Source organism: Syzygium oleosum, unplaced genomic scaffold, assembly GCF_021117445.2.
Source record: "Syzygium oleosum isolate NSW1041296 unplaced genomic scaffold, Sole_v2.1 Sole_v2.17, whole genome shotgun sequence".
Lineage (NCBI taxonomy): Eukaryota > Viridiplantae > Streptophyta > Magnoliopsida > Myrtales > Myrtaceae > Syzygium > Syzygium oleosum.
This window is the reverse complement of record NW_026607501.1, coordinates 6,190,630-6,216,779: the sequence shown is the minus strand read 5'-3', so window position 1 is coordinate 6,216,779 and position 26,150 is coordinate 6,190,630. Positions and strand designations below refer to the sequence as shown.

The 26,150-nt window shown below is 42.2% G+C and overlaps 4 protein-coding genes across 4 annotated transcripts; 3 read left to right on the top strand and 1 right to left on the bottom strand.

The window, feature by feature from the left end:
- Positions 1 to 1,480: 1,480 nt before the first annotated feature.
- On the top strand, positions 1,481 to 4,111 carry LOC115691102 (2-hydroxy-palmitic acid dioxygenase MPO1-like). Its single transcript, XM_030617675.2, has 4 exons — positions 1,481 to 2,018; positions 3,492 to 3,554; positions 3,639 to 3,710; positions 3,800 to 4,111. The coding sequence occupies exons 1-4, from the start codon at positions 1,662 to 1,664 to the stop codon at positions 3,923 to 3,925; spliced, it is 618 nt and encodes a 205-aa protein (XP_030473535.1). The 5' UTR covers positions 1,481 to 1,661; the 3' UTR covers positions 3,926 to 4,111.
- A 2,315-nt stretch (positions 4,112 to 6,426) lies between these two features.
- LOC115691101 (2-hydroxy-palmitic acid dioxygenase mpo1-like) lies at positions 6,427 to 9,808 on the top strand. The gene is made up of 4 exons (XM_030617673.2): positions 6,427 to 6,921; positions 9,210 to 9,272; positions 9,391 to 9,462; positions 9,553 to 9,808. The coding sequence occupies exons 1-4, from the start codon at positions 6,565 to 6,567 to the stop codon at positions 9,667 to 9,669; spliced, it is 609 nt and encodes a 202-aa protein (XP_030473533.1). The 5' UTR covers positions 6,427 to 6,564; the 3' UTR covers positions 9,670 to 9,808.
- Positions 9,809 to 9,958: 150 nt separating this feature from the next.
- On the bottom strand, positions 9,959 to 11,578 carry LOC115691100 (pentatricopeptide repeat-containing protein At4g21065-like). Its single transcript, XM_030617672.2, has one exon. The coding sequence runs from the start codon at positions 11,472 to 11,474 to the stop codon at positions 10,083 to 10,085; it is 1,392 nt and encodes a 463-aa protein (XP_030473532.1). The 5' UTR covers positions 11,475 to 11,578; the 3' UTR covers positions 9,959 to 10,082.
- A 7,359-nt stretch (positions 11,579 to 18,937) lies between these two features.
- Positions 18,938 to 21,030, top strand: LOC115691137 (NAC domain-containing protein 100-like). Its single transcript, XM_030617720.2, has 3 exons — positions 18,938 to 19,622; positions 19,725 to 20,002; positions 20,140 to 21,030. The coding sequence occupies exons 1-3, from the start codon at positions 19,436 to 19,438 to the stop codon at positions 20,758 to 20,760; spliced, it is 1,086 nt and encodes a 361-aa protein (XP_030473580.1). The 5' UTR covers positions 18,938 to 19,435; the 3' UTR covers positions 20,761 to 21,030.
- The last annotated feature ends 5,120 nt before the right edge of the window (positions 21,031 to 26,150 follow it).

Genomic DNA, 26,150 nt, shown 5'->3' with positions numbered 1-26,150 from the left:
GAACTTGCAAAAAACAATTCACAACGAGCTACTGGCAGTGCACTATCGTGATAACAATAAAGAACTCGGGTTCTCAATCACCAACTGGCAAGCGGAAGGATTGACACTGAAGCCAACCTTAGGATCGTGTTCCGCTCTACCAAGTTTTAATGATGATCGTGTATAGAAGAGAGATAAAAGAAGAGAAGAGAAAAGCCTAATGGTTAACGTAGTTCAAATGGCCAAGAGAATAATCCCTAGGAAGCTCATGTCTACGTAATAAATCCCAATTCATCTTATTACTTTTGGGAAAGGATTCATTATTCTATAATAGAGAGCAATACAATGAGTTACGGTCATTGATGTGATAGCTACAACTATCACACAACCCAGTCAGATCAGCTACTATATTATGAATAGGACGTGTACTTTTAAGGCACACATGATAACCATTCGTTTTTTCTTTTTTCTATTTTTCTGTTCTCGGGAACAGGTTTGGAACAGAATCCGTTTGGTAACGCAATTTTGTTTTTCTATTTCTAGAACAAATTTTTAGTCTAGAAATAGATTTGGAACAGAAATGCAAAGTAAAAATCTTATACTTTTTTTATTTCTTGAACAAAAAGAGAAATAAAAACTCTTCTCATCACTCGCCCTCACCTCCCGCCGCATATAGTCGCCGCTACCCCTCACTGGTAACCGCCTCCTGCCGCCACCCCTCACCGGCCATTGCCTCCTAGCGCCATCCCCTGCGGCCTTCCGCCGATCGCCCACTCTCGCCGCCACTCACCAACCACCGCCTCCCCCCGCTGACTGCAGCCTCTGCCAACCCCCGCTTGCAGTAACCTCCCGAAGCCGCTCGCTTCCAGCCGTCAACCTCTGCCCGTTGATGAATGGAAAAAAACGTAAGAAGGAGAAATTTTGTATTGCTATCAAACAAATTTCTATTTATGGAAGAGAAATTTTGTGTTGTTATCAAACGCATACTCCTATTCAGAAACTCGCTCAGAAAATAGAAATAAAAAAAAAATTGGCCAAAAATCATTAGTGAAGGATGAGACTCTCAAGAATTTATTGTAAGGTACAAACATTTTATTTTTTTGGTTGGGATAAGGTACAAACATTTAAACATCATAATCCTACAATTTTTTAGCAATAAATTTACTACAAGAGTCTAGCATAATTTTCCGAGCTTGCACCATGTGTTAAAGATTTACATAAACGAAATAACGTTAACCGATAAACTTCACAATCGAATGGTCCTCTTTCGTATTCAATCTATATTTTGGCTAATATAGTCTTTTCTTATTTCAATTTGCATTTAAAAGATCGACAGCATAGGAACAATTCCTTTGTTTTTTGTTTTTTAGTATTTTCATTTTTATTCAAGTTTTGCATTTAAAGATCAACAACCTAGGACCTAGTGAGAACACCGTAAATTAAAACCTCCTCGTGCAAAATCAAACCGTGCGCAGGATAACTACTTGACCCTTGACAGTTGACACAAACCGGCGGACTTTGGCCGAAGCTTGGCAAGCAGTCCGGTGGGTCTCTTCTGCTCTTGGTTTTCAAGAAATCCATCGCCTGCTCTCTCTATATTAGATGACCCCCCACCTTGAAAAGTTCTCATCTTCATCGCTGACTTTCCGAGAAAAACCAATCCTTTCTCGAGAAAAACTTCCATGGGGAGGAAAGGGCTGTTCGATCTTGAGAAGCATTTCGCCTCCTATGGGGCGTACCACAGCAACCCGGTCAACATTCTGATCCACACCGTGTCCGTTTGGCCGATCTTCTTCACTGCTCTCGTCCTCCTCTACTTCACTCCCACTATCTGTCAGCTCTTCAACTTTCAGCCCCAGTGTTTCTTGGCGAGACATGGCCTGTTCTTGAATTTGGGCTTCTTTTGCGCTCTCCTGTATGCTGTTTTCTATGTGTGCATGGACATAAAAGCGGGTTCTTTGGCTGCTTTGCTGTGTATGGTGTGCTGGGTTGGGGCCAGCTGGCTCGCTAGTTATCTTGGTTTCTCCCTGGCTTGGAAGGTATCGCATTTCTTCTCTCGCTTTTTAGTTTTTTTCTCTTTTTTTAGATTTCTGATATCTGATATAATTAGTTCTTGAATCTATCCGACACCATCGATAACTGTTTAGTGGGAGGGACTTGCATTAGTTTTGGTTTGACCCTTTGGTTGAGAACAGGTCGTTTTGCGTCGGCTCAAATTGTTTGTTTGGTGATGCTATTCTTGTAAAAAAATTGTTGTTTAATCGGACTCAAAGCTAGCTCATCAATTCCACATAGGCCGTTCCAGAGAATAAGATAAAATTTCTTCTAGGAAAATAACTTCTCTGTTCGGTTAATTTTTCAGTTCACGGAGTGATCAAGAAACAGTTGGATTAGATGGATGACGTAAATTCGATTTTCAACACCACTAAAGTACAAACAATCTCGTGTTTGGCCACCCACCTATTTTTAGGCTCACGTATTACCTTTTAGTGAGGTTTTTCATTTAAAGTGGATTTCCATGTCATGGAAGGGAAGAAGCATTGAACAAATGGTGAATTTGTCCCTTGGACGCCTTGAGTTTCTGAATTTGCATAATGGGCAGAGTTTGAGAGGATCACGAGGGAGAAAAACTGTTAGATCATCACTCTTGGTTGATAGGAAGCACATTCGCGAATGGAAACACCCATGTGTTGGGTATCCATTTTGAAACTGGATCCTTGGACCTGAGTCGACTGATGATGATTTCTGTGGGACCAGATACCTCATTTCTTCTTATGTTAACATTATAAGCTTTTACTATGTATTGCTGCAGTTATTTTCCTTTTGATATTTGAATTTTAAACAGTAAAAAAACGATTCTGACTCTAAACCATAGAATTAGAACTCCGAAGTCAATACCTGGCTGAATCGTGGAATGGTTGAAGATGCTAATAATCTCGATATGTGGGTATATTGTGACTTGATCTGGTCACTAAGACTGGTGAATAAGTATCTTCAACGCGACATTTGTGCAATCACATTGAGATTTCCTGTCTTGCTTAGGTAGCATTGAGTTGTACATAGGTATCTCAAGTGCCGGTATTTTGTTGTTGAGCCCAACCTACATGAACTCATTTGCTTGGATACCCTCACCAAGTACAGTTGTGTGAGCCTCATCAAGTCGGGTTTTGTGACCAACCCTAAGTGTCGGATGCAGTAGTTTTGGAAAATGGACAACAAGAATTATGGCATACAGCGACCATGTTTCCTGAATGTCCTTGTCAAAATTTGCTCAAACTACTCATCTTCTTTTCCATCAGGAGATGGAACTAAGAGTAAATTCGGAAGGTTGACGTTGGGACATGCCTGTTATTAGTTTATATGCTGCAGCAAATTTGCCTGAAGTATGGTGGTTAATTAGTTGGCTATGAAGGGGGACAATTTGTCATTTAAAAGCGAAGTTACATCAAAATGCAATTGCATCTCCTCCTCGATCTTTTTCATACTCATTCACAAGGTATATCTCTCTTCAGGTTGTTCTTGCGGCTCAATTATTCTGCTGGACAGGGCAATTCCTCGGACATGGCGTATTTGAGGTGAGAATATCCTTCAAGTTTGGAAATGTCTTCTGCTTTGGCCGTAGAAAAAGCTTTTTCTCAATTGGATCAACTTTGTTTCAGAAACGAGCGCCAGCTCTTTTGGACAATCTTGTACAAGCCTTTCTCATGGCTCCTTTCTTTGTTTTGCTTGAGGCAAGTCATTGCATCTTGCTCGGTTTTGAGCTTTTTTTGTTTTCCTTGGAGAATGGCTTGAGGACTTATTTTTCAATTATTGTATGCAGGTTCTTCAAACTGTCTTTGGATATGAGCCATATCAAGGGTTTCATGCTAGTGTAAAACTGAGAATTGATGCCGAAATCGCAGATTGGAAGGAAAAGAAACAGAAGATGGGGCCATACTTTTTGTAATATCAATTTTGTGCGTCGATTTCAATTTAAAATGCATTGCTTGAGATTTTCTTTTCATCTCAAGATTCTCCTTTTAAACCCGACCCTTCAAGTATTCCATTTATTCAAATTTTCTTTCCTCGCTAAATTTGGCAGGACAATGTAAGGAACCAAACAAGCTTTACATATATGCAGATAAGTTTTGTAGATTCGAAAACTTTGATATGCAACAATCCGTGCTTTGATTTTGTCTTGGACAGCTAATTGCATTGCCAAGTTGGAAATGATCTTCCGAAGCTCAATGACTAGAGATGTTTTTTGGCAAAAGTTACTTGAGTATTGATTGAGGTCTTTTTATTCTTTTACTGGATTTGGAACCTTGGAAGCAAAATTTCCAGTAAAGGCCTCAGTTTTCTACCATCTGGGTTTGCCTCCTTTTTGTGTTTTGTCTTGTCAGATTCTTGATTAGCCTCAATGAAGATGTCGTTATCGACCATTTAGGGATTTAGGACTCTGCGAGCACCCAATTTCTGAGTTCTGCACTCTTGTACCGCAGGCAACATGGTCAATACTAGGAAGGAATTTCCTTCATCTTCATGCGACGCTCCAATATATGTGCCTACCTTGACCGGCAGTCCAATTTGCCTTTCGGGACCGAAACGGCGCGAAATTCGACCGGCGCTACTTCTAGTTTCTGTGACGACCTTGCCACCCAATTGTTGCTAATTTCCGGTATTGATTCAGTGTAAAAGAGAATGTTATGAAAACAAGAAGACGAAAAGATTGCAACATATCCGTTGGCATTATGTGAACTGATTATGGTTTGACAACATACGGATCACAACTGGAGTATGTCAATGAATTCCTCAAAGTGAATGCCAACTGCTGAAAATAGTGGGCATGGTCCAATCTAGAGCCAAATGCATGGCGAATGTCAAACACTTTTTTGCATTTCGAAAAATCTCTTTAATCCAAAAAGTCTTTTGCATTTTTCCAAATTCGAACCAAACGCATTCTAAGCCTAGTCCTCTGATCGATAGTTTCTAAGGGGCAGAATGCCTTTTGTATTTCAGGGGACCGAAGACAACACTATAACTCATACCTTTTCAAACCATTGAGGTATATGTTGCAGAAAATAAATAATTGAATTTTACACCGATCACTGCGCTGTAAATGTCGACTACAATGAAAAGAATGCTCAATTGATCGAAATATTCGCCAAAAAAAAAATAGATAAGTCATTGATAGAACTCCGAACCTCAACATTTCTGGGAAAAGTACCAAAAAAGTCATAAACGTATTGTATTGGTACCAATTCAATTCTAAACAGTTCAATTGGACTAATTTAGTCGTAAGTCTTTTCACTTTGATACCAATTTAGTCTATTCAGCCCATTTAGGCTGGAAATTACTAACGTAGACACCGGCTGTGCCACTGATCATCCTAATTGGTATGGACATGGCATAGCTGGCGCTGACATGGACAAATTTTATAATTTTATAGTTTTTCTGACAACAATAAAGAACTTAAATTCTCAGTTATCAATAGACAAGTGGAAGCATTGATAGTGGAGCTAACCTTAGGATCGTATTTCGCTCTACCATGTTTTAATGATGATCGTATATAGAAAAGAGACAAAAAAAAAAAAGAGAAGAGGAAAACGTGATTCAGGAGATTGTGAGAATAATTCCTTATAAGTTTACGTTCACGATGGTAAATCCCCAATTCATCTTGTTACATTTGGGGAGGATTCATTATCCTCTAATAGCGAGCAATATAATAGGTTTACGACGATTTAGCATATTCATCGTTCCAACTATATTCAATAGTCAGCGTTGACGAAATTAGTTTTAATTGCTAATAAATGCATCGGCCACTTTTTGTGGATAAAGTCACAGGAGGGTAAACTCGCCCGACGAATGAGCATTCTCTTAGTCCCTCAAAAGATTTGATACAATAAATGTTTCGTTTCATTGCTTACCTTTTTATGGTTAATTCATATTCAAGGTGTAGTTTTAGCAAAGGATGAGACCCTCAAGAATTTATTGTAAGATACAAACATTTAAACACCATAACTCTACAATCACATGGAATCGTTTTAGCAATAAATTTACCACGAGCATATCGTAATTTTCCTAGCCCGCACCATGTGTTAGAGAGTTACATAAACGAAATAACCTTAATCGATGAACTTTACAATCGAACGGACCTCTTTCATATCCAATTTATTTTTTTGGGCTAATACCGTTTTTCTTATTACCTAGGAACAATTCCTTATTTATTTTTTTTTAAAGATTTTCGCTTTTATTAGAGTTTTGCATTTAAAGATCAACCAACCTAGGACGTGGTTTTGTTTTCGGTCGGAACCTAGGACCTATCGAGAACACAGAGTAAATTTAGCGAAATCAAACCGTGCGCAGGATAAGTACTCGACACGGACCGGCGCACTTTAGCGAAACCTCCCGACAGTCGATAACCTTCACATGGCGGCCGAAGTTTCGCAAGCCTCCAAAATTACCAATCCGGTGGGTCTCTGCTGCTCTTGGTTTTCAAGAAACCCATCGCCTCGTCTCTCTATAATTGACCCCCCACCTAGAAAAGTTGTCATCTTCATCGCCGACTTTCCGAGAAAAACCAATCCTTTCTCGAGAAAAGCTTCCATGGGGAGGAAAGGGCTGTTCGATCTCGAGAAGCATTTCGCCTTCTATGGGGCGTACCACAGCAACCCGGTCAACATCCTGATCCACACCGTGTTCGTCTGGCCGATCTTCTTCACTTCCCTCGTCCTCTTCTACTTCACTCCCTCGATCTGCGAGCTGTTGAGCTTTCAGCCCCAGTGTTTCTTGGCGAGACACGGCCTGTTCTTGAATCTGGGCTTCTTTTTCGCTCTCCTGTACGCGGTGTTCTATGTGTGCATGGACATAAAGGCGGGTTCTTTGGCGGGTTTGCTGTGTATGGTGTGCTGGGTTGGGGCCAGTTGGCTCGCTAGGCATCTTGGTTTCTCCCTGGCTTGGAAGGTATCGCGTTTCTTGTCTCGCTTTTTCTTTCTTTTTTTGATATATCTGATATCTGATATAATTAGTACTTGAATCTATCGGACATCATCAATAACTGTTTAGTGGGAGGGACTTGCATTAGTTTTGGTTTGATCCTTTGGTTAGATAGAAGCAGGTCGTTTTGTGTCAGCTCAAATTGTTTGTTTGGTGATGCTATTCTTGAAAAGATTGTTGTTTGATGGTTCTGGGATGGAGGAGGAGGATTGGTGGTCCTGGTGGTCCTAGTGATCCTTAGTTTTGACTAATCGGACTCAAAAACCGGCTCATCAATTCCACATAGGCCGTTCCAGAGAATAGGATCATATTTCTTCTAGGAGAACAACTTCTGTACGGTTAATTTTACGGTACATGGAGTGATCAAAAAACAGTTTCAGTGTGTGGATTAGACAGATGACGTAAATTCGATTTTCAACACCAGTAAAGTACAAACAATCTCATGTTTGGCCACCCACCTATTTTTCGGCTCACGTCTTAGTTTTTAGTGAGGTTTTTCATTTAAAGTGGAGTTCCATATCATGGAAGAGAAGAAGCATTTAACAAATGGTGAATTTGTCCCTTGGATGCCTTGAGTTTCTGAATTTGGGCAGAGTTTGAGAGAATCACGAGGGAGAAAACTGTTAGATCATCACTCTTGGTTGATAGGAAACACATTCGTGAATGGAAACACCCATGTGTTGTTGGACCTGAGTCAACTGATGATAATTTCTGTGGAACCAGATATCTCATTTCTTCTTATGTTAACATTATAAGCTCTTACTATGTATTGTTGCAGTTGTTTTCATTAAAGAGTAAAAGAACAATTCTGACTCTAAACCATAGAATTAGAACTCCGAAGTCAATACTTGGCTGAATCGTGGAATGGTTGAAGATGCTAAATAATCTCAATCCGGTCACTAGGACTGGTGCATAAGTACTTAAACGCCACATTTGTGCCCTTACATTGAGATTTCTTAACTTGCTTAGGTAGCATAGAGTTGTACATAGGTATCTCAAGTGCCAGTATTTTGTTGTTGAGCCCAACCTACATGAACTCATTTGCTTGGATACCCTCACCAAGTACAGTTGTGTGAGCCTCATCAAGTCAGGTTTTGTGACCAGCCCTAACTGTCGGATGTGGCAGTTTTGGAACATTGACAGCAAGAATTATGGTGTACAGCGACCATGTTTCTTGAATGTCCTTGTCAAAATTCCTTCAAACTACTCATCTTCTTACCTTGGTATTTTAGGGAATAGAGCTTTTGCAGCATCCGGCAGTTGGTGGATCCTAGTATTTGTCTGATGGCTTTGTTCCTTGCGTACGACATTCTTGTCTTTATTGAAGCCACTTTTTAGCAGTCTTGTGTTTTGGTTCTCCTACATGACATATAGTAAATAGAATATGGATTATAACATGTTTTGGCTGGTTGGGCTGTTGAGCTACTTATTTGACATTGTTTTGAGGAGACAGCCGGGGTTCTGGGGCCCAGTAAGAGATTGAGTGTGGAAGGGAGTATTAAGCAGAATCCATCTGGATATATTTAAGAAAATGATATACTTGAGAATAGGATCTTGAATTTGGATTATGAGTGCAAACTTGTGCAGATATACCAAATTAAAAACTAACTCAAAGAAATAGAAAGCGATGAAAAGGAAAAGGATGAAGTCCCTAAAGATCCGTTGATCTCTGAGATATGTAGGATGCTGCGCCTCCATGTGTTATGCAGACCCATCATTAAAAGCAGCAAACTTCTGCAGATACTCTCCTGAAAGAGTTTTCTTAAATCAAAGCAAGGTAGAAGTAGCTCTGATTTACTTTTTGGAGAGCCTAAGAAACTTCTTGTTTGTCACCATCAAAATAGCATAATACTTTGTACAGAATAAGTTTTCCTCATCAAAGCTATGGTAAAAATGTACTCCAAGAAGTACACCTATATAATTTAGTAGCCTCGGTGAGTTCTCCTATGTAATTAAACTTTGCCTTGCTCTTGTCATATTGCACATTTAAGGAAATCGCATCGACCGGGGTGAATGTGCTTATTCTTCTCTATCTCCATCAGGAGATGGAACTAAGAATAAATTCGGAAGGTTGACGTTGGGACATGCCTGTGATTAGTTTATATGCGGAAGCAAATTTTCCTGAAGTATGGTGGTTAATTAGTTGGCTATGAAGGGGGAAATTTTGTCATTTAAAAGCGAAGTTATATCAAAAGGCAATTGCATCTCCTCCTCGATATTTTTCATACGCATTCACAAGGTTTATCTCTCTTCAGGTTGTTCTTGCGGCTCAATTAGTCTGCTGGACAGGTCAATTCCTCGGACATGGCGTATTTGAGGTGAGCATATCCTTTAAGTTTGGAACTGTCTTCTGCTTTGTTCACTAATTATAACCTATTATATAGTCACTTTTGGCCATAGAAAAAGCTTTATCTCAATTGGATCACTTTGTTTCAGAAACGAGCGCCAGCTCTCTTGGACAATCTTGTACAAGCCTTTCTAATGGCTCCTTTCTTTGTTTTGCTTGAGGCAAGTCATTGAATCTTTGCACAGTTTTGAGCTTTTTTGGTTTTCTCTGGAGAATGGCTTGAAAAGATATTATTCAATTATTGTATGCAGGTTCTTCAAACTGTCTTTGAATATGAACCATACCCAGGGTTTCATGCTAGTGTAAAAAAGAGAATAGACGCCGACATCGCGGATTGGAAGGAAAAGAAAGAGAAGAAGATGTCCTGATTGCGATGGTGATGTTCAAATGTTATTACTTGTATGCAACACTGTAATCAAGTTTGAGCTTTGGACTTCTCCAGGATTTGTCCAATTAATGATGTACATTACAAATAATCAAGACTCTTTCACCTTATTTCTCGACTATGACTTTGATTATGTGTTCATGCTACCGTGGATACCGCTTAATACTTTCCAAGCTCCTCTAATAAATGCCATTCTCCGTGAATTTTTATTTTGGGTACGTCAAAGTGGGATGCTCCTGAAAGTGTCAAAAGCCATCTGAAATCAACTAAAGTTGTAAATTTTCTATGCATTTTCATTTCTTGAAGCTTTACACAACCAATCTTCTTGTAGAAAACGAGGGAAGTTGGCAAAGTTGGAGAGCCATCTGTATATTTCACATTTCATAACCTAGATTTCTATATGCTGCAAACGACTCCATCTCTAAGATCTTCGACCCCGACAAAACTGTAACCTGGCTTAGGTTTCTTAATTTCCCTGTCATTCATCATTCTTCTCACGTTCAGCACTAGATTCCACTGACCAACACTTGCGTGCATGCTTGAAAGCTGAACATAGTCGCTGCTATGATCCGGTTCCAAGTGCAACAGTTTCTTTCTCACCATCTCCCCAAGTTCAATATTGCCGTGCATACGGCAAGCACCCAACAGCGATCTCCACACTATGGCATTACATCGTATGGGCATGCCCCTTATTAATTCATACGCCTCCTCCAGAAAACCTGCTCTTCCCAACATATCAACCATGCAACCATAGTGCCTAACTGTCGGTTCGATATGGTAATCTTTTCTCATGGATCCGAAGTACCTTCTTCCCTCATTGACCATCCCGCCGTGACTACAAGCGCACAGAACACCCAAGAAAGTGACATGATCCGGCTCTTGGGATCCATCCTCTAACATCCGCGAAAAGAGTTGAAGAGCGTCTTTTGAATGCCCGTGCATCGCGAGTCCTAGAATCATGGTATTCCATGTTATTCTGTTTTTTCGGCTCATATCTGCAAAAACCATATATGCCTCTCCAACCGCACCACACTTTGCATACATATCAATGAGCGCATTACACACTGGAACGATATCACTAAGGCCGGTATGATTGATGAAGTCATGGAGCCACCTCCCATAGTCCAAGGCACCCACTCGGGAACAAGCCGAGAGCATCACAACAAGAGTGGCCTCATCGGGTCCTACGCCACTTCGTAGCATATCCGCGAACATGTCGAGGGCTTCTTTGCACTGGCCGCAGGACACGAGGCAATCGAGCATGGCGTTCCACGCCACTAAATTCCGTTCAGACATTTCATCAAACAGCTGAACCGCAGCCTCAATATCCTTGATCATTCCATACATGTGGACGAGGCTGTTCCTCACGAAACCATGCTCGTCCAAGCCACACTTGACGGTACTGCAGTGCAGCTGCTTGCTCAGAGCAACAGACCCCAGATGCCAACTGGCCTTGAGCAAGAACGAGAACGTGAAATTGTCCGCCCCAATCCCCTCGCCCCGCATCCTCCCGTAGTACTCGAAGGCCCTCCCGTGCTGACCCGAGTTGCCGAAGCCCCTGATCATCGTGTTCCAGAGGAACCCATCAGGCTTCCTCGTGCTCTCGAAGATCTTGACCGCGTAACCCATGTCCCCGTGCTCGGAAACCGCGCAGAAGTTGATGATCTTGCCGACGACGAACAGGTTCTTGTTCTTGATCCAGCCGGTCCGGATGGCGCGCGCGTGGATCTGCTTGACGTCCGCGAGGGTGGAGCATTTCTTGAAGAGGGACGTGAAATATTGGAGCATCCGTGCTTCGGAATGATTCTTGCATGGAAAGAGATCATCTAGATCGCCCCGATTAGCTTTAGAACTTCATGAATCAAGCTTGGCCATGGGCCCAAAATAGCCCGCATATCTACTAGTTGTAGCTTTTTTTTTTTATTTCCTTCTTTTTCTCGTAAATCTTTTTAGTCATTATTAGCTCGATTGTGATTTTGCGAAATAATAAAAGCAGGCGAACTTTAAGTACAATTAGACCGGACAATAGATCGGACTGGCCCGTCCAAGCCCACTTACTCAATTAAGAGGCCCGAACTTTCGATCTAGAGCGGACATTTCGACTCGCCCATGTTACTTAAGAAAGAAGAAAGCTTTCTTTTCAAAGGCAATTTTCTAGACATTGACTATGTAAAGTAGAATTTGACATTTTGTTCATGTTATCCATGTTTTTTGAGATTTTTGTGTGCAATCGAGTTGTGTTTCGTTTTTAAAATAATTAACTCTAGTTTTTCATGCCTTATTAAGCTAGAAACATAGAAATATGTATACTTGGGGCTAGCATGGGCGACCTTTGCTTTCTGTTCGGCAAGCCTAGGCGACTAACAAGGTTGCAAGGTCGAGCTTACAAAGGCCGTGCGATATTCAATTTCAGGTGGGGCTAAGGTGACCAGATGCGATCAACGGCCACATCTAGTACAGATTCATCGACTTAGAACAAAGATATTTAAATTTCGAATCCGAGAAAAATACACTAATTATATGTTACATCGAAAATTAAGGAATTAACTTGGGACATTAAAAAGGAGCCATGTTGCATATTCTATATGACTTAGCCCATCGGAATTCTTTTAACATCCGTCATTGGTGACTGACGCGGAAAAGAAAAGGACAACTGAATTTACAATGCATGTTAGAAAAGGAAATGAAACTGCTAAAGAGAGATGAAAAGCATCATTAGTTTGGCAACCCTTCGATTAAACTAGCAAAATATATATGAAACATGGCATCATTACACAACTCCCCGTGCCATTGGCCGCTTCAATCCTAGCTGAGTGAAACATGTACACCACCTCATATGTCCCTAATCAATGTTGTCCTCAAAAGGCAGATGCCAACATAGTCCTGATGCCCCCAAAACGAATCAAACAACGTAAAAAATTCAAAAGGGGTTTCAAAAATTTGACTGAAGAATCGGCATTAGTTTAGCGCAAGATTAGGTGAGATTATTCCTGGCTCATAGGTCCTCGCGGCATATGATCTACCTAATGAAACCAGTTATCCATGCACTATCATTTTCTCTAGAAACCGGTGGAGGGAGGGGAATATATGTCCATCCACTCAGACGTAAGCCCTATGGATATTAGGTCAAGCATATTGGTTGTTTTATCAGCAATCATGCAGGGGTTCCGAGCCACTGAGATCGAATGGGATTGGAGCAAGATCTGACAAATCGCAGCCGTGACATCAGTGTGATGAGTGATTAGGTGAGCTGAACGGTCAAGTGATGGAGCTTTGTGGGGGGTCTTTTGATGTGGGAGGGGCAGTGTATGAATGAAGAGAAGGGGCATAGAATAATGAATAATGCTTGGGAATGCAGACAAAACAGTTCTATTCTCAGTTATGAACTGGTGGACCAATGGACTCGCACCATCCTCATAAACTAAAGCAAATATCTGACCAATTCCTACAGACCCTTTGAGCCAATCGAAGTGTTTAGGTATATACAAAGCTAAACAATGGCGGCTAAAGAAGAATTATGCCTAGTTCTCTGCTGAACTTGAGGAGGGTCAAAAGTGTGAAAGATGGTGAATAGATGAGTTCGGTTTAGTCGTTGGATCTGACCCTAATTAGGTTTATCTTTTTAAGTCAAATCTAAACAAATGCCCGGTCCGTCGAGTAGTCCAAAACGTGATTTTGAATTATTGCCCCCGCCACAAAATGAATGTAAATTCGCCATCTACAGGATTTTCCCCCCTTTAATATCGAAATAAGCCACGTCAAATGGACCTCAAGAAGTCATCGACGTAGAAAAAAAGTAACCCGAAAAGGTGCGCGGCGCAACGCAACACACTTTTCTTTTTGGCTCGGCCCTTGATAAAATTGAAGGAGAAGGAAAAATATTAAACCGTGCAAGGTTGTCTAGTTAGATGTAACTGAGTGACTTTATGGGCTAATGGAAGTAGTAGTAAAATCAAAGAGTTTATGGGTTTGGTGTACATAAGTAGTTGGAGAAAGATCCTCCAACCCCAACTAGTTGGTTGCAACTATTTCCAACAGATGTTTTCTAAACTAATGTAAAGAGTTGTACAAACCCTAGTTATTCTTTACAAGAACAGCTTTTGGAGTGTGTGGTTGAAAGATCTAATTTGTACTTGTCATAAATTAGGTATACATATTTTGGAAACTAACATTTTGGTGGGGTAACTTATATGACAATGCCCATACCAATTTTCTTTTTTTGGCAAGATTGTACAGGGAAATTACCATAAAAGTCTTAAACTCATTACATTTTGTCCCAATTTAGTCATAAACCTTTTAATTTAGCTAATTTAATCATAAGCCTTTTGACAATTAGTCTATATAGTTCTTCTCGTCAATTTTAACCAGAAATCGCTGACGTGGATGCTAGCCGTCCTATGTGACACGGCCTATGCTAACTTGAACAATTTTTGCATTTTTTTTAAATTTTTTTCATTTCTTTCTTTTCTTTTATTGTTTCCTTTGTCTACCACCAAGCCTTGGTGATGGCCAGCAACTGGCCTCGAGTGAGGCTCTCACTCTCCCGACACTAGGAAGGTCACCTCGCTGTCGAATTTGGCGAGGTCAAGCCTCACCTGAAGCTGGCAAGGTCGACCCTCATCGACCTCCAAGGAGGCTCAACCTCATTGGCAGGCCTATCGGGGTCACCTTGCCAGGATCTAGCGAGATCGAGCCTCGTCGGCCATTGCCGAGGCCCAAAGGCTGGTGGAAGAAGAAGGGGAAAAAAAGAAAAGAAAAGAAAAGAAAAAATAGCTATAAAAATATAAAAAGTCAAAAAATTACAAAAATTGTCCACGTCAACATCGGCCGTGCCACATAGGATGGCTGGCATCTATGTCGGCGATTTCGACCAAAATTGGCCAAAATGCCTAAGTTGACAAATTGTCAAAAGGTTTATGACTAAATTGGTCAAATCAAAAAGTTTAGCAATGAATTGGCACAAGCATAATAGATTTAAGATTTTTTTGGTAATTTTCCTAGATTTTACAATGGAATGTTTCATACTGGAATTAATATCAAGACTAGAAATGTTGCTTAGTATCGAAAACTTTAGATTAGAAATAAATACATCGGTCGAGCACAATAAATTGAAACTACGACTATTTGGCCTTCGACCCACATGCTAGTTGGCCTGCCCCCATCCTCGGGTTAAGAAGGATCCTAAGCACCGTGATTGGGGTAGCAAAATAAAACCAAAAACACACATACATTCATTTGATTAATATGAAAGTAATATGCTTTTAATCACCTACTTTCACCTCGTGCACTCGCGCATTTCCCACGTCGCATCTGGCTCGTCCATATCGAACCCTAGTAAATCTCATTCGGCTGAAGAAAACACCATCACTATTCTGATCGATGTACCGGAATCCCCTACGAAATCAATATAAAAAGAAAAAAGGGAAGAACCATAGTAGAGCTCGATTCCTTGTCTCCCAATTCCTCGCTAAGTTGGCAAATGGTGATGAAATGAAACACAATCAAGCAATTAAACTACCTGCAACTTTTGGAACCACGAATATGTAGACCTAGCAAAATTTGTCGCAAACTCATTTTTTTAACACATATTTGATAGGTTGGGTTGTTATACGTGTCAGTTATATTTAATAAATTGATAATAAATGGATTTAATATGGGTGTTAATAGGTTCACAACTTATTTAGATCAAATCCACCTCTGTGACTTTATCTTCACCCTCTCTCGCCCTCACCCGATGTCGCGTTCGCTCGTTCCGTCCTTTTACCTTAGTTTGAGTATGAGTTTTCCCGAATTGAGGTAAATATAGATACATGTGTGTGTGTGTGTTTCGCCCTCACTCAATCTCGTGTTCGCTCGTTCCGTCCTTTTACCTTAGTTTGAGTATGAGTTTTCCTGAATTGAGGTAAATATATATACGTGTGTGTGTGTGTGTGTAATATGAGTCGGGTCGGATATTTTTTGGGTATTGAATGGGTTAGGTATGAGTCGCTAGATTTATATTATATGGAAATTGGTCAAAACGGGTTAAATTGTCAATTTTGGTCGGATCATTTTTCGACCCGACTCACCTGCCCGACAGGTCTACGAACAAGTCCCGACCCCATCATCATCATCATCATCATCATCATCATCATCTGATCAAACCTTCGAGAACCAAGATCTACTCATTATCTAATTATCTATTGCAAAACCAAACACTGGTCGTGGAACATTCAATCCCAATTCCCAAGTCAACCCAACCCTAAAAAGAAAAAAGAGTGGCAATTTGTCATCCGCAGAAGAATAAGAGTACGATCAAAAGCATCCACGTACACCTATAATTTTTTTTTAAAAATACATTAAATTAAAATAAAATTAAAGCTTTCCGCTTTAGCTAGGTCCTATCTCAAAGTTAGGCAAGTCCCTAAAAAAAAAATAATCGAATCATGGAGAAGTCGATCGAATGAAAAAGAGAGAGAAATCCGGGGACTCCTTTTGCTTTCTTTCCGAGGGATTCAAAGGAGTTGACACTCTGCCTAACGCGGGCTCTCCTGGCCAATCAGCGCGCGCCACGTAGCCGTCCCTTTCGTGACCCCCATGTCGCGGTAGACGGAGCAGGGGCCCCCGGAAACCCCGCCAGCTCAGCAGCCCCTCCCCTCCATCCTCCTGCTGCCTGCCAGCCAGCCAGCCAAGCCCGCGGGTTTAAATCCCGGTCAACTCTCTCGACGCGCCACGTGGCGCTCGCCACGGGCTGCGATCCGGTGCGGCGCGGCCGGCACTGTCAACTTCGCGGGGCGCTGACGTGGCGGGCGCGTGGGCTCCGGGGCGGGCGAGATTCGGGGGATTTCCGAGACGACTGAAATTCCCCTCGGATGGGCGGAGGGCGACACGTGTACGGCGGAGATCGGGGGGGTTTCCCCTGAAAGGGAAAGGTCATCTTCGTCATTCTATTATTAAAAAATGGTAAACGATGCTTATTTGGTATTTAACCATAATAGTTAATAAGATAATAGATATTAGATGTAGATTCCTTAGATTAGCAAAGCCGATTTCATTGGACTCTCTTGCCTTTTTTGTGCCGTACACTTGAGGGAACTCTCGTTTTTTTTATATTAACATTTAGGAAATTTGGTGGTTGTAATTTGAATATTTTTTGTTAAAATGCCGACGATACTAGATAATTTTATGGGCTCTTGTGTGATTTGGTAAGATATTACATTATGTCAAAATAATCACGCGACTTTTCTCTATCATTCAATCGGAATTTCTCAGCTGAAAATTCGTAGCGTACATATGCCAGCTCATATGTAAATGGGATCTGATACGCTTCAGATGGTATCACGAATCAATTTGGCCTGGGGTTGATGTCAAATGTCAAGCAGCGCTCTCTAGTGATTACGAAACATCTTCTTTCCCCCACATTTTTTTTTCGTAAACATACCACTGTTGGACATATGGTTGCGAGATAGGAAATCAATTAAAGTACAATTTGATACCTACTGATTTCTCAGTTATGAAATTCAAGATAAAAGTATAATTCAAAATTAGTACCAAAGGCCCCAGCTGGAGAAGGCCATTTTGAAGTACATGACAATTGACGTCTCTTTAATTTACACACCAAATGGAATACCCCACCTCCACCTTTGTCCTTGATGTGTAAGTACGCATGATTAACAATAATATGAACCTTCTTGGAGATGCCTACTTGGCGCATGTCTAATAGCAAGACTCAGGGCTTTTCGTGATGCTCGATCTTGATACTAACTGTGCATCTCTGAAACATCTGCAATTATCGCGAAATCTTATCGTTCCGTGTTAATCTAGAAAAAGGGTGCGCAAATCATAGACCTAATTCTTGCTTCTCTTTACCCAATTACCATTAAACCATGTGATTTTCTTCTTATCATGGGCACTAGAAATGGAAACCTAGTAATATAAAAATAGGAAGTTTGAGAGTCATTCGGTTTCCATTTACTACCAAAATCCAAGTGCAACCTTATCACTTCCGAAAAGTCCTAAATGATCTTGATAAGGTTTGGCTAAGGTAGGCACCCAAGGCACCATTGTTTGCTCAATCCAAGTGAGAATGAGGGTTTGCATCCATGGGTTCATTGCACCTTGATCGAATGTGAAATGCACCATTTTGTACCTTACTTTCAAAAGTTACCACGTTATTGTTCAACCATAATCGGTGGAGCGTAATCCTAACCGTCGTCTCGAGATACCGATGCTAACCTCGGAACAATCTGGTACTAATTACTCCGGCGTGCATTCATGACGATATGTACTTCGCCTAATGATGGAGTTTAAATGAGCCCAACACCAGCTAGGGCCGTGCATGAACGTTATCAAACAGAGCCAGGACGAAATACAACATGCATGTACATGTAACCGCAATACTTATGACATTAGCGTGATTTAGCTTGAAAGTTAATACCGCATAATTAAATAATTTAATCAAATATACACGAGAAAAAAAAAGGGACAAATTGGCTAAGAATTGGGTATAATTTATTTTTCAGCCTTGCTAATTGAATTTTTTTTTTTTATTGAAAGTGACTTGACCTCAGGAGCCTGCTGCTTGACATTCCCTTCATCTGTTGCCCACAGTTCTGGTTCAATGGTGACGGAAATGAAAGCTTCCACGCCCTCTCCCTGTTTCGAAGCAGGTACCAAAGTCAATGGGAGGAGGGGCAAGTCAATAGGAGGAGGGGCTAGCCTGTAATTTCGACTCGAAACGTGCACGAGCTCGTGTCGAGTGCCCGAATCTGAAGAGACTTTTTTACTTTAAAAAAAAGTCTTCCTTTGCATTCACAATTTCACACACGGCTCGGAAGGGTTTTGCCAAAGGTAGGAAAGTTTGTTCTGCGAATACCCCTCCTTTTTGCACCAGATTCATCGCTCGTTTTCCTCCCGGCAACAGTTCGAGACTGTTCGAACGCGAACGAGGACGATGTGGGCCGAGCGACGGCTCGGGGCGATCGACCCCGACCGAACATGCTCGTGAACGAACTCCTTGACGTGCTGTGATGCCCCCCCCCCCCATCGAAACCTTCCTGATGGAGAGATGAACAGTGTTGTCAAATGAAAACAAATGATGGGGCTATCTCCAACTCCACTGGCCATACTGAAAGATGATGATGAATCGGTTATTATCAAAGCACACATGCATGACATTGAGGTGTGAGTTGTCTTCAAGTCAAACAGTAGAAGATAGGATTAGAACAAAAAAGCAACTGAGAGAGCAGAAACAACCTACCAAAGCCAAGATACGAGCTGCCTTACATTCCACGTTTCTCTCTCTTTCTCTCTCTAACAGAGAGCAGTATTTAGGGGCCTCTGTTCCTGCCACATGCGTTTTTTTTTTCCTTGACATCTTCCCTTTGAAAATTGCAGCTTTTGAGTTTAAATCGCGTCTCTTCGTTTTTTGTCAAGTTTCTATCTTCTCCTGTCCCCAGATTTTCTCCTCCCTCAACTTTCCCACAGCTTCGACCAAAAAAAAAAAAAATTTCCCACAGCTTCTCGTTTCGAACTTTTCGCTCAAATATCTCTGTATTCACTGAATCTCAAATCCCCTGTTTCGTCTCTCTCGCTCTCTGCTTGGTTGATATATAAACGGCATACCGTGGGTGGTTTTAGCACCTACCCTTCGGGAGTTTTCGCGTCCTCAGGATTTTTAAGTTGCTTACTTTTGGGCTCTTCGATTCTTGAAGAATTTGAATCTCTCTTTTTCATCTGTGGGCGCTGTGGGCGATTAGCAGTTTCAAGAAATGGAGAACTTGGCCGGGTTTGGGAAGGAAGATGATCAAATCGAGTTGCCACCGGGGTTCAGGTTCCACCCGACTGATGAAGAGCTCATCACCCATTACCTGCAGAAGAAGGTGATGGACACCGGCTTCTCCGCTAAAGCTATCGGAGAAGTGGATTTGAACAAGTCTGAGCCCTGGGAATTGCCTTGTAAGCAATCACGAAATCACCCCATCTCACTTATCTCTATTCACGTCTGATTCATTCTGGAATTAGATTGACATACGCGATTGCTTTTGTTTGAGTATATAGGGAAGGCGAAGATGGGGGAGAAGGAGTGGTATTTCTTCTGTGTGAGGGATAGAAAGTACCCAACTGGTTTAAGGACCAACAGAGCCACGGAAGCTGGTTATTGGAAGGCGACGGGAAAAGACAAAGAGATTTACAGGGGAAAATCTCTGGTTGGTATGAAGAAGACCTTGGTTTTCTACAGAGGGAGGGCTCCAAAGGGCGAGAAGACGAATTGGGTCATGCATGAATACAGATTAGAGGGGAAACTCTCTCTGAATAATCTCCCCAAGACTTCGAAGGTAATGAATAATGGCTAATCCTCTGTTTTTTCCCATGATTTCTTTGCTCCTCCCCTGTTATTTCCGTTTTCTTTTGTATACTTTCCCATGATAATTGAAAGAGCACAAATTTATAGTTCTTGTTCTTCGTGTTGCAGAACGAGTGGGTCATTTGCAGGGTCTTCCAAAAGAGCTCCGGTGGGAAGAAAATCCATATCTCGGGCCTCGTGAGGACGGAGTCTCTCGAGAACGAAATGAGCTCCGGCTTGCCGCCATTAACGGATTCTTCTCCGCAAGATTCGAAGACGACAACGTTCAACCTCGGATCAGCTTACGTGCCCTGCTTCTCCAGCCCCACGAAATTCGAAAAGAACAAGGAAAACATGAACAGTTACTTCAACAATCCTCTGTTTCCCAATTCTTCGAATCCCATGAATCCGATTCCCAAAATCTCGCTCTTGAGCACACTATACCCTGCTCAGCCCATCCCCGTACCACCGAATTTCCAATACCTGGGCCCTGCCTTCGTGCCGGAGCACTCCGTCCTCAGGGCTCTGCTCGAGAACCACCACGGATTGAGCATGAGGCAGAGCATGAGAGCAGAGAGGGAAGCGATCAGCGCCTCGCAAGAGACGGGGCTCGCCAACGACGCGAACACCGAGATCTCCTCCGTCATGCAGAGCTTCGGAATGGGGAGGAGGCAGTTCGAGGATCAACAAGCTCCATCAACCTCGGCTGGACCAATGGACGTGGACGTCCTCTGGAACTATTCAAGTTAGAAAAAAAAATTATAATTCGTGCTCGTTCCTAAGCAAATATACAGATTGGTCATTAGGAGAGGCTTGGGGTCATTTCTTCTTATTCGTCATAAAAGAAGATTATGGGTGAGCGTGGGCCTGTTGTATAGATTTTCTAAATCCCAAGGAGTGATTGAAAGAAAGTGAAGCATGTTCTGTATGATGTCGTTATGCATTTGTAAGGAGATTTTTAGCGCAATTTGTGATTGCCCACAATGAATATTTTATGGAGTGTTTGATGTTCTGTTAGCAGCATTAGCGTCGCAAGTGCAGATTGGCTCGAGTACAAAACATGTGACATACGTGAAGTCTAAGTTGGTGGCTGAGGCTAACCGATCTTCATTCTTTAATGAATTTTCTAGTGCAGAGTATTTTCTCCATGGCAGCAGCCCCAAGTTGTTCCGGTTCTTGCATCACCGGGGGGAAAGCGAGTTTCATTCTCGTACAGTTGGGGGGAAGAAGAGGGGTTTTTCTCTCGTTCTATGTTGTTGTCCTTGTGGGGACTGAAGTGAGCATGCCATCCCGCCGCCCATTATGGACAACCTTCCCTAAATCTCTCTCTCGCTCTCGCTCTCGCTCTCGCTCGCTCTCGTGCGCGCGTGCCCACACGCACAATTTTGAACGTGAATTGTGTCGATTGGAATTCATACGGGCACTTATCTCTGTCTTTTATGTATTAGTGGCCCTTGATAAAGTTGAGACGAGATCGGGTCCCATTTGACAATTGATGTGACTGCGAAGGTGATCCTAAGTAAGTTTTGTTGAGTGCTTGAGCATTCGATCCAGGCATCGGAAATCTCGTATGTCGGTCCCTACATGCGGCGGGTCGGCGCGATTGGCTACCAAGAATAGGGTTCGCTTATGATCGTCCTCTGCACCCGCCCACTCGTGGGCGAGTCTTTTTCTCGAGGTCGAGGGCCCGGGAGGGAGGGGAGGAGGGGAGTGTGGGGTTGGTTTGAGGCTACATCATCTGTATTGAGGCGGCACGGTGGCGACGTCTGCCTTTGCCTGACATGAATCATCCAATTAGGTCTTAAACCCGACACGGGTCGTCTGTGGTTAGTGCGCGCCCTCTCTTATATGTGCCCCTTTTATGCATTTTTTTTTCATTGTAATCCCATGTCGATTAATCGGTATGGTAATCTAAGTCTGGCATTTTGACGGTTAATGTGAAAGAAAACCCTCGACCTTAGGAACCTCGGCGAGGATGAGACTCGGTAAAATTTTCAAGAAGTGACGATGCCATCAATCGAATTTAATGACCCATCCGCACCCTCTTAATCAAGATATTATCCCTAATCACAAGAACTGAAGCATGATTAACCCATTAAGCAAACCAATGTGCTCTTGTCTCCATTCTCATTCCTTCGCACTCGTTCAGTTATCAAAGCTGTAATGCATGATGATGTAAGAGTCAACAGCACGCACACACATTCCATGTGCCCTCGTTTTAATTTCGTCATTACATGCTGTGCACCACGTGGGGTTTTCGATTTCGAACACATGAACAAGCACCCTCAATTGAATCGCGAGCAATTCGCGTCCTGCACGACATGTTCCTCAGCTAGAATCGAAGTGGGGGGGGAGACTCTTCCTTGCCCCTTTCGCGAGATGCGTCGGTAACCGGAAATCGAGACTAGGCTCCGCTCGTTTCATGGAAATGGGTGATCCGAAAAATATTTTTTCTAAAAACAATTGTTTACATCGCTTTAAAAAAATGAATGAACAGAAATTATTATCATCGTCCACGAATATGTTCAGACGTGAATTGTTAATTTTCAAATCATTCATTTTTTGCGAAACAAACGGAAACTTAGATCGAGAATTTCCTTCTTTAAAATGCCCGCTAATCGAAATTTGTGGGGGCGCATTTTTCGGTTCTATTGGTCACCAAACCAATAATTTAATTAGAAGCAAGGTAGACAGATGACCATACTCCTAATGACATTTAGTCACCTTCGCATGTACTCTCTCTTTCTAGTTAGTGGAGTAGTCCTCCGTCACAAGCCCCTTGACCTACGAAAAAATGGGGTTAGACAATTTTCACGCAAACTTAATCATACATGTTGAATGAATTGCTAGATATAGTTAAGATGAACCTATAAAAGAAATGATTAATGTCATAAAAAATCTCGAACCGTTTTGTCACGACACATCTTATCTAAATTGATTTTCGCCTCACAAAAATCCCAACCGGTCCTCCCACGACACATTTAGCCAATCTAATTTTCCTTTCACAGAAAAAATCGAAATTGGTACCCTAACTCAAATCTACTCCCGATGCGCATTTTGTCTAATATTTCTTTAAAATGCATACGTCTCGCAGATAATTACGCTACGGATCTGACGTGTTAAGTATGCCTTTTAGTAGATGGTAGATTTAGGTCTGCATTCAACCAAAAAAAAAACAGATTTAGGTCAGCGGTACCAGTTTTAGATTTTTTGTGAGGCGAATTTCTTTTTGTAAATGTGTCGTGAAGATATTGGTTTGACATTTTTTTGCGACAAAAATTAGTCTGAACTAAAAATATTGTGTATACCAATATGAGACTTTTAATTGTATTAATCCTAAAAAAAAAATGATACACGCCATCCTCGAACAATTGTTGAAATAGGCTTTTCGAGATCAGTTCTCGCGATTCTCTTCGTGTCCAAGGCACTCGTTACCTAACGCACCTTCGTTTGCAAAGGATTGCTATGAAACATATAAAGTATGTGCGTTATCCTCTGCTAACTCGAGTTTTTAAAAGTAAATTGTTGCGTCCGTGCATAATTCCAACAGCAATATTCCGTGGTGATACCGGATATACTGAAATTTCGAAGAATATAGGAGTGATTCCAGATGTACACTAATTTCGAAATATGACTCGACAAACACATTTATTAGATGCTTAAACGTGGCTCGCTTGTCCGAATTAATCTCTCAAAAAATTGCATCGCCCCATTTTATTAAATTCTATAAATTTGTCTTTATTTCTCATAATAGAGGGGTAAAAAAAAAGAAAAAAAAGAGGGGCCTCCGGGTTCCAATCGCGTGCGGCGGGGCCCACGGGAGGGGGTAGGGTGGTGGGCCCAAGATTCGGCCCCGGGAGAGTTCGGCCTTCCCTAACGGTCGACACGTCGGCGGGGAGGCCCCACCCCCACGGTGGCGCGATTCCCCGCCCCTAGCTCGACACGCGGTTCAGGTGGGGGGCGCTGGCGTCACCCCGTGACCCGCCGGCGAGCGCGACACCCGCCAATGGGAGGCCGCCACGTGGCGGGGGAGCGCGGGGCGCGGGGTGCGGGGTGGGGTTGGGTTCGGTCCCCCACCCCGGTAACAGCTGTGGGTGACGGTTGCCTTCCGGCGGAAAGAGACAAAGCGGGGGATGACAGTATTACTTACCATCATCTCTCGACTTCGAGGGGGGGCCTCCATCGAAAGGAAGGAAAGAAGGGGGGGGGGGGGGGGGGGATTCTCTCGCGTCCTATGACCGCGCATTAATGGTGGAGGGAGAGAGAGAGATAATGCTTCTTGATAAAGCCCTTGACCTGAACCCGATCTATGGACCCGATGCAATCGCAGCCACTGAATTCGGGGCGACGCCCGCCTGAGATGGGGGGTCCGTGTTATGGCCCGGGGCGATTGGTTTTATCGACGGGCCCCGAGGTGGTGCTCTGGCCAGGACCAACGTCGGACCAGAAAGCCCCTCTGTCTAGGTCCGCCGACTATCAGACGGACGTTAAACTTGCAAGTAAAAGGTGACGGGGCCTGAGTGGAACGAGGCGATTAGCCACCCTCGAGAAGATGATTGCATAATCAATACAATTCATTTTTGCCCTTTTTTTTTTGTATTGATCGGGTCTAAGCGTGCTTTAATGGGTTGCCAGACCTATAATCGCCTTTAATTTGGATCTTGACAAGTACCGATCCTCGTTTTAACCTTCTGGTTCCACGTCACCTTGTCTTATCAGTTACTCCGGTCGAGAAAAGAAGCTATGCCTAATACGAAACGCGTTGATTATCCTCAGTAATTGCATGTTTCAAAAATCATGCTTGACTAAGATGCTTATACCCTTTTAGTTAATTAATGGAAATATAAAGTATGATGCCGCAAAAATTGTTCCCGTGGAACTGAAAGAAGATATTGCTATGCAATAAAACTTAGAAAGACGAGATTACAATAGTGCAATCGAATCTAATCAAATTGTCATCCTCGAACAATCATACTTTAATTCAATTATTTTCATAACAAAGAAAAAAAATGAAAAAGAGAAGGCACGTGACTGTCGTGTGACTCGCAATTGATTGGAGATGTTCCACCTCGTGTCGCTTTCAATAGGGATAATTTTTAAAAGATCAAAAGTCGCGCTTGCCCAACCAATAGCTGATCAAAGAAGGGTATTTCCCTAAGTAAAGCCAAATTATCAAATACTATAGTACCTTCATAAATTAAAGATTACGATAACCCGGATTCCAGAAAGGCGCGAATAAGAATAGATTAAAGGGTACTGACGGAGTTTTGCTCGAATTAATTATTACATCGAATCACGTTCACTATAGATCAAATCCGCTTTCGCGCATGCATTTGCCCATTCTTTATTTGATGCGAATCTCTGTCCAGCGATTCCCTCTTGAGTAGTCTAGACAAACAACATACTCTTCGCTCCAATGCCGATGACGACTCCTCCTCGTCCCCATCGGATCGGCCATTGCCTTATTATTTTCATCACGGGTTTCAAATTTTTTCTTTTCGCGAACGGCTCATAAATTAACCGGATTTATTCGCAAGGACCTCGAGAGCACACGCATTGTGATTTGTACAATTCTTCCTAGGGGGGCCATGTGGAGAAGATCTCAATGGGCAGGAGAAAAGGCCAAATTGAACCCGGGATCATACTCAATTAAACGTTGCAAAAGCTAAATGATTGACGTTAACATTAGATAATTTGTTAAGCCGCGGCAATAATGACGGCCTTCCAAAGGATAAGGTCAAGTACAATGAAGTCAAATCTTATCTTTCTTTGCCATTTTTGCATAAAGTTCATCTTTGCCTTCTAAAGGCATCGAAAGAGGAATCTAGCCATTCTATCATTTGCCCTTTTGATGATGTTTTTGGACGATTGACACTAAACCCACCCCCAATCCCTTAAAGAAAAAGGATCCAAGAGCACATTTTCCGCACCTTATTTTCCTCGAAATAGAAATGAATTTTGGGTCGATTATACTTTTCGTATTATCGCCGAATTTAAACCGAACCCATCCGACATCATTGCTCGCGCAAAACTTCTCCAATCCGTGCGAATTAATGGGCCGATTGAGTCGCATCAGTATTCCTATCGATGAAATACCGATACTTTTACGTATAATTGCAAGTAACTATTTCAATTCCATG

Excerpts from the sequence above, each read along its gene's own strand:
- LOC115691101 (XM_030617673.2), top strand. The coding sequence starts at position 6,565 with ATGGGGAGGAAAGGGCTGTTCGATCTCGAGAAGCATTTCGCCTTCTAT. Across the intron at positions 6,922-9,209 it reads GTTTCTCCCTGGCTTGGAAG|GTTGTTCTTGCGGCTCAATT; the intron begins GTATCGCGTTTC and ends ATCTCTCTTCAG. Across the intron at positions 9,273-9,390 it reads TCGGACATGGCGTATTTGAG|AAACGAGCGCCAGCTCTCTT; the intron begins GTGAGCATATCC and ends ACTTTGTTTCAG.
- LOC115691137 (XM_030617720.2), top strand. The coding sequence starts at position 19,436 with ATGGAGAACTTGGCCGGGTTTGGGAAGGAAGATGATCAAATCGAGTTG. Across the intron at positions 19,623-19,724 it reads TGAGCCCTGGGAATTGCCTT|GGAAGGCGAAGATGGGGGAG; the intron begins GTAAGCAATCAC and ends TTGAGTATATAG. Across the intron at positions 20,003-20,139 it reads ATCTCCCCAAGACTTCGAAG|AACGAGTGGGTCATTTGCAG; the intron begins GTAATGAATAAT and ends TTCGTGTTGCAG.
- LOC115691100 (XM_030617672.2), bottom strand. The coding sequence starts at position 11,474 with ATGCTCCAATATTTCACGTCCCTCTTCAAGAAATGCTCCACCCTCGCG.
- LOC115691102 (XM_030617675.2), top strand. The coding sequence starts at position 1,662 with ATGGGGAGGAAAGGGCTGTTCGATCTTGAGAAGCATTTCGCCTCCTAT. Across the intron at positions 2,019-3,491 it reads GTTTCTCCCTGGCTTGGAAG|GTTGTTCTTGCGGCTCAATT; the intron begins GTATCGCATTTC and ends ATCTCTCTTCAG. Across the intron at positions 3,711-3,799 it reads CTTTCTTTGTTTTGCTTGAG|GTTCTTCAAACTGTCTTTGG; the intron begins GCAAGTCATTGC and ends TATTGTATGCAG.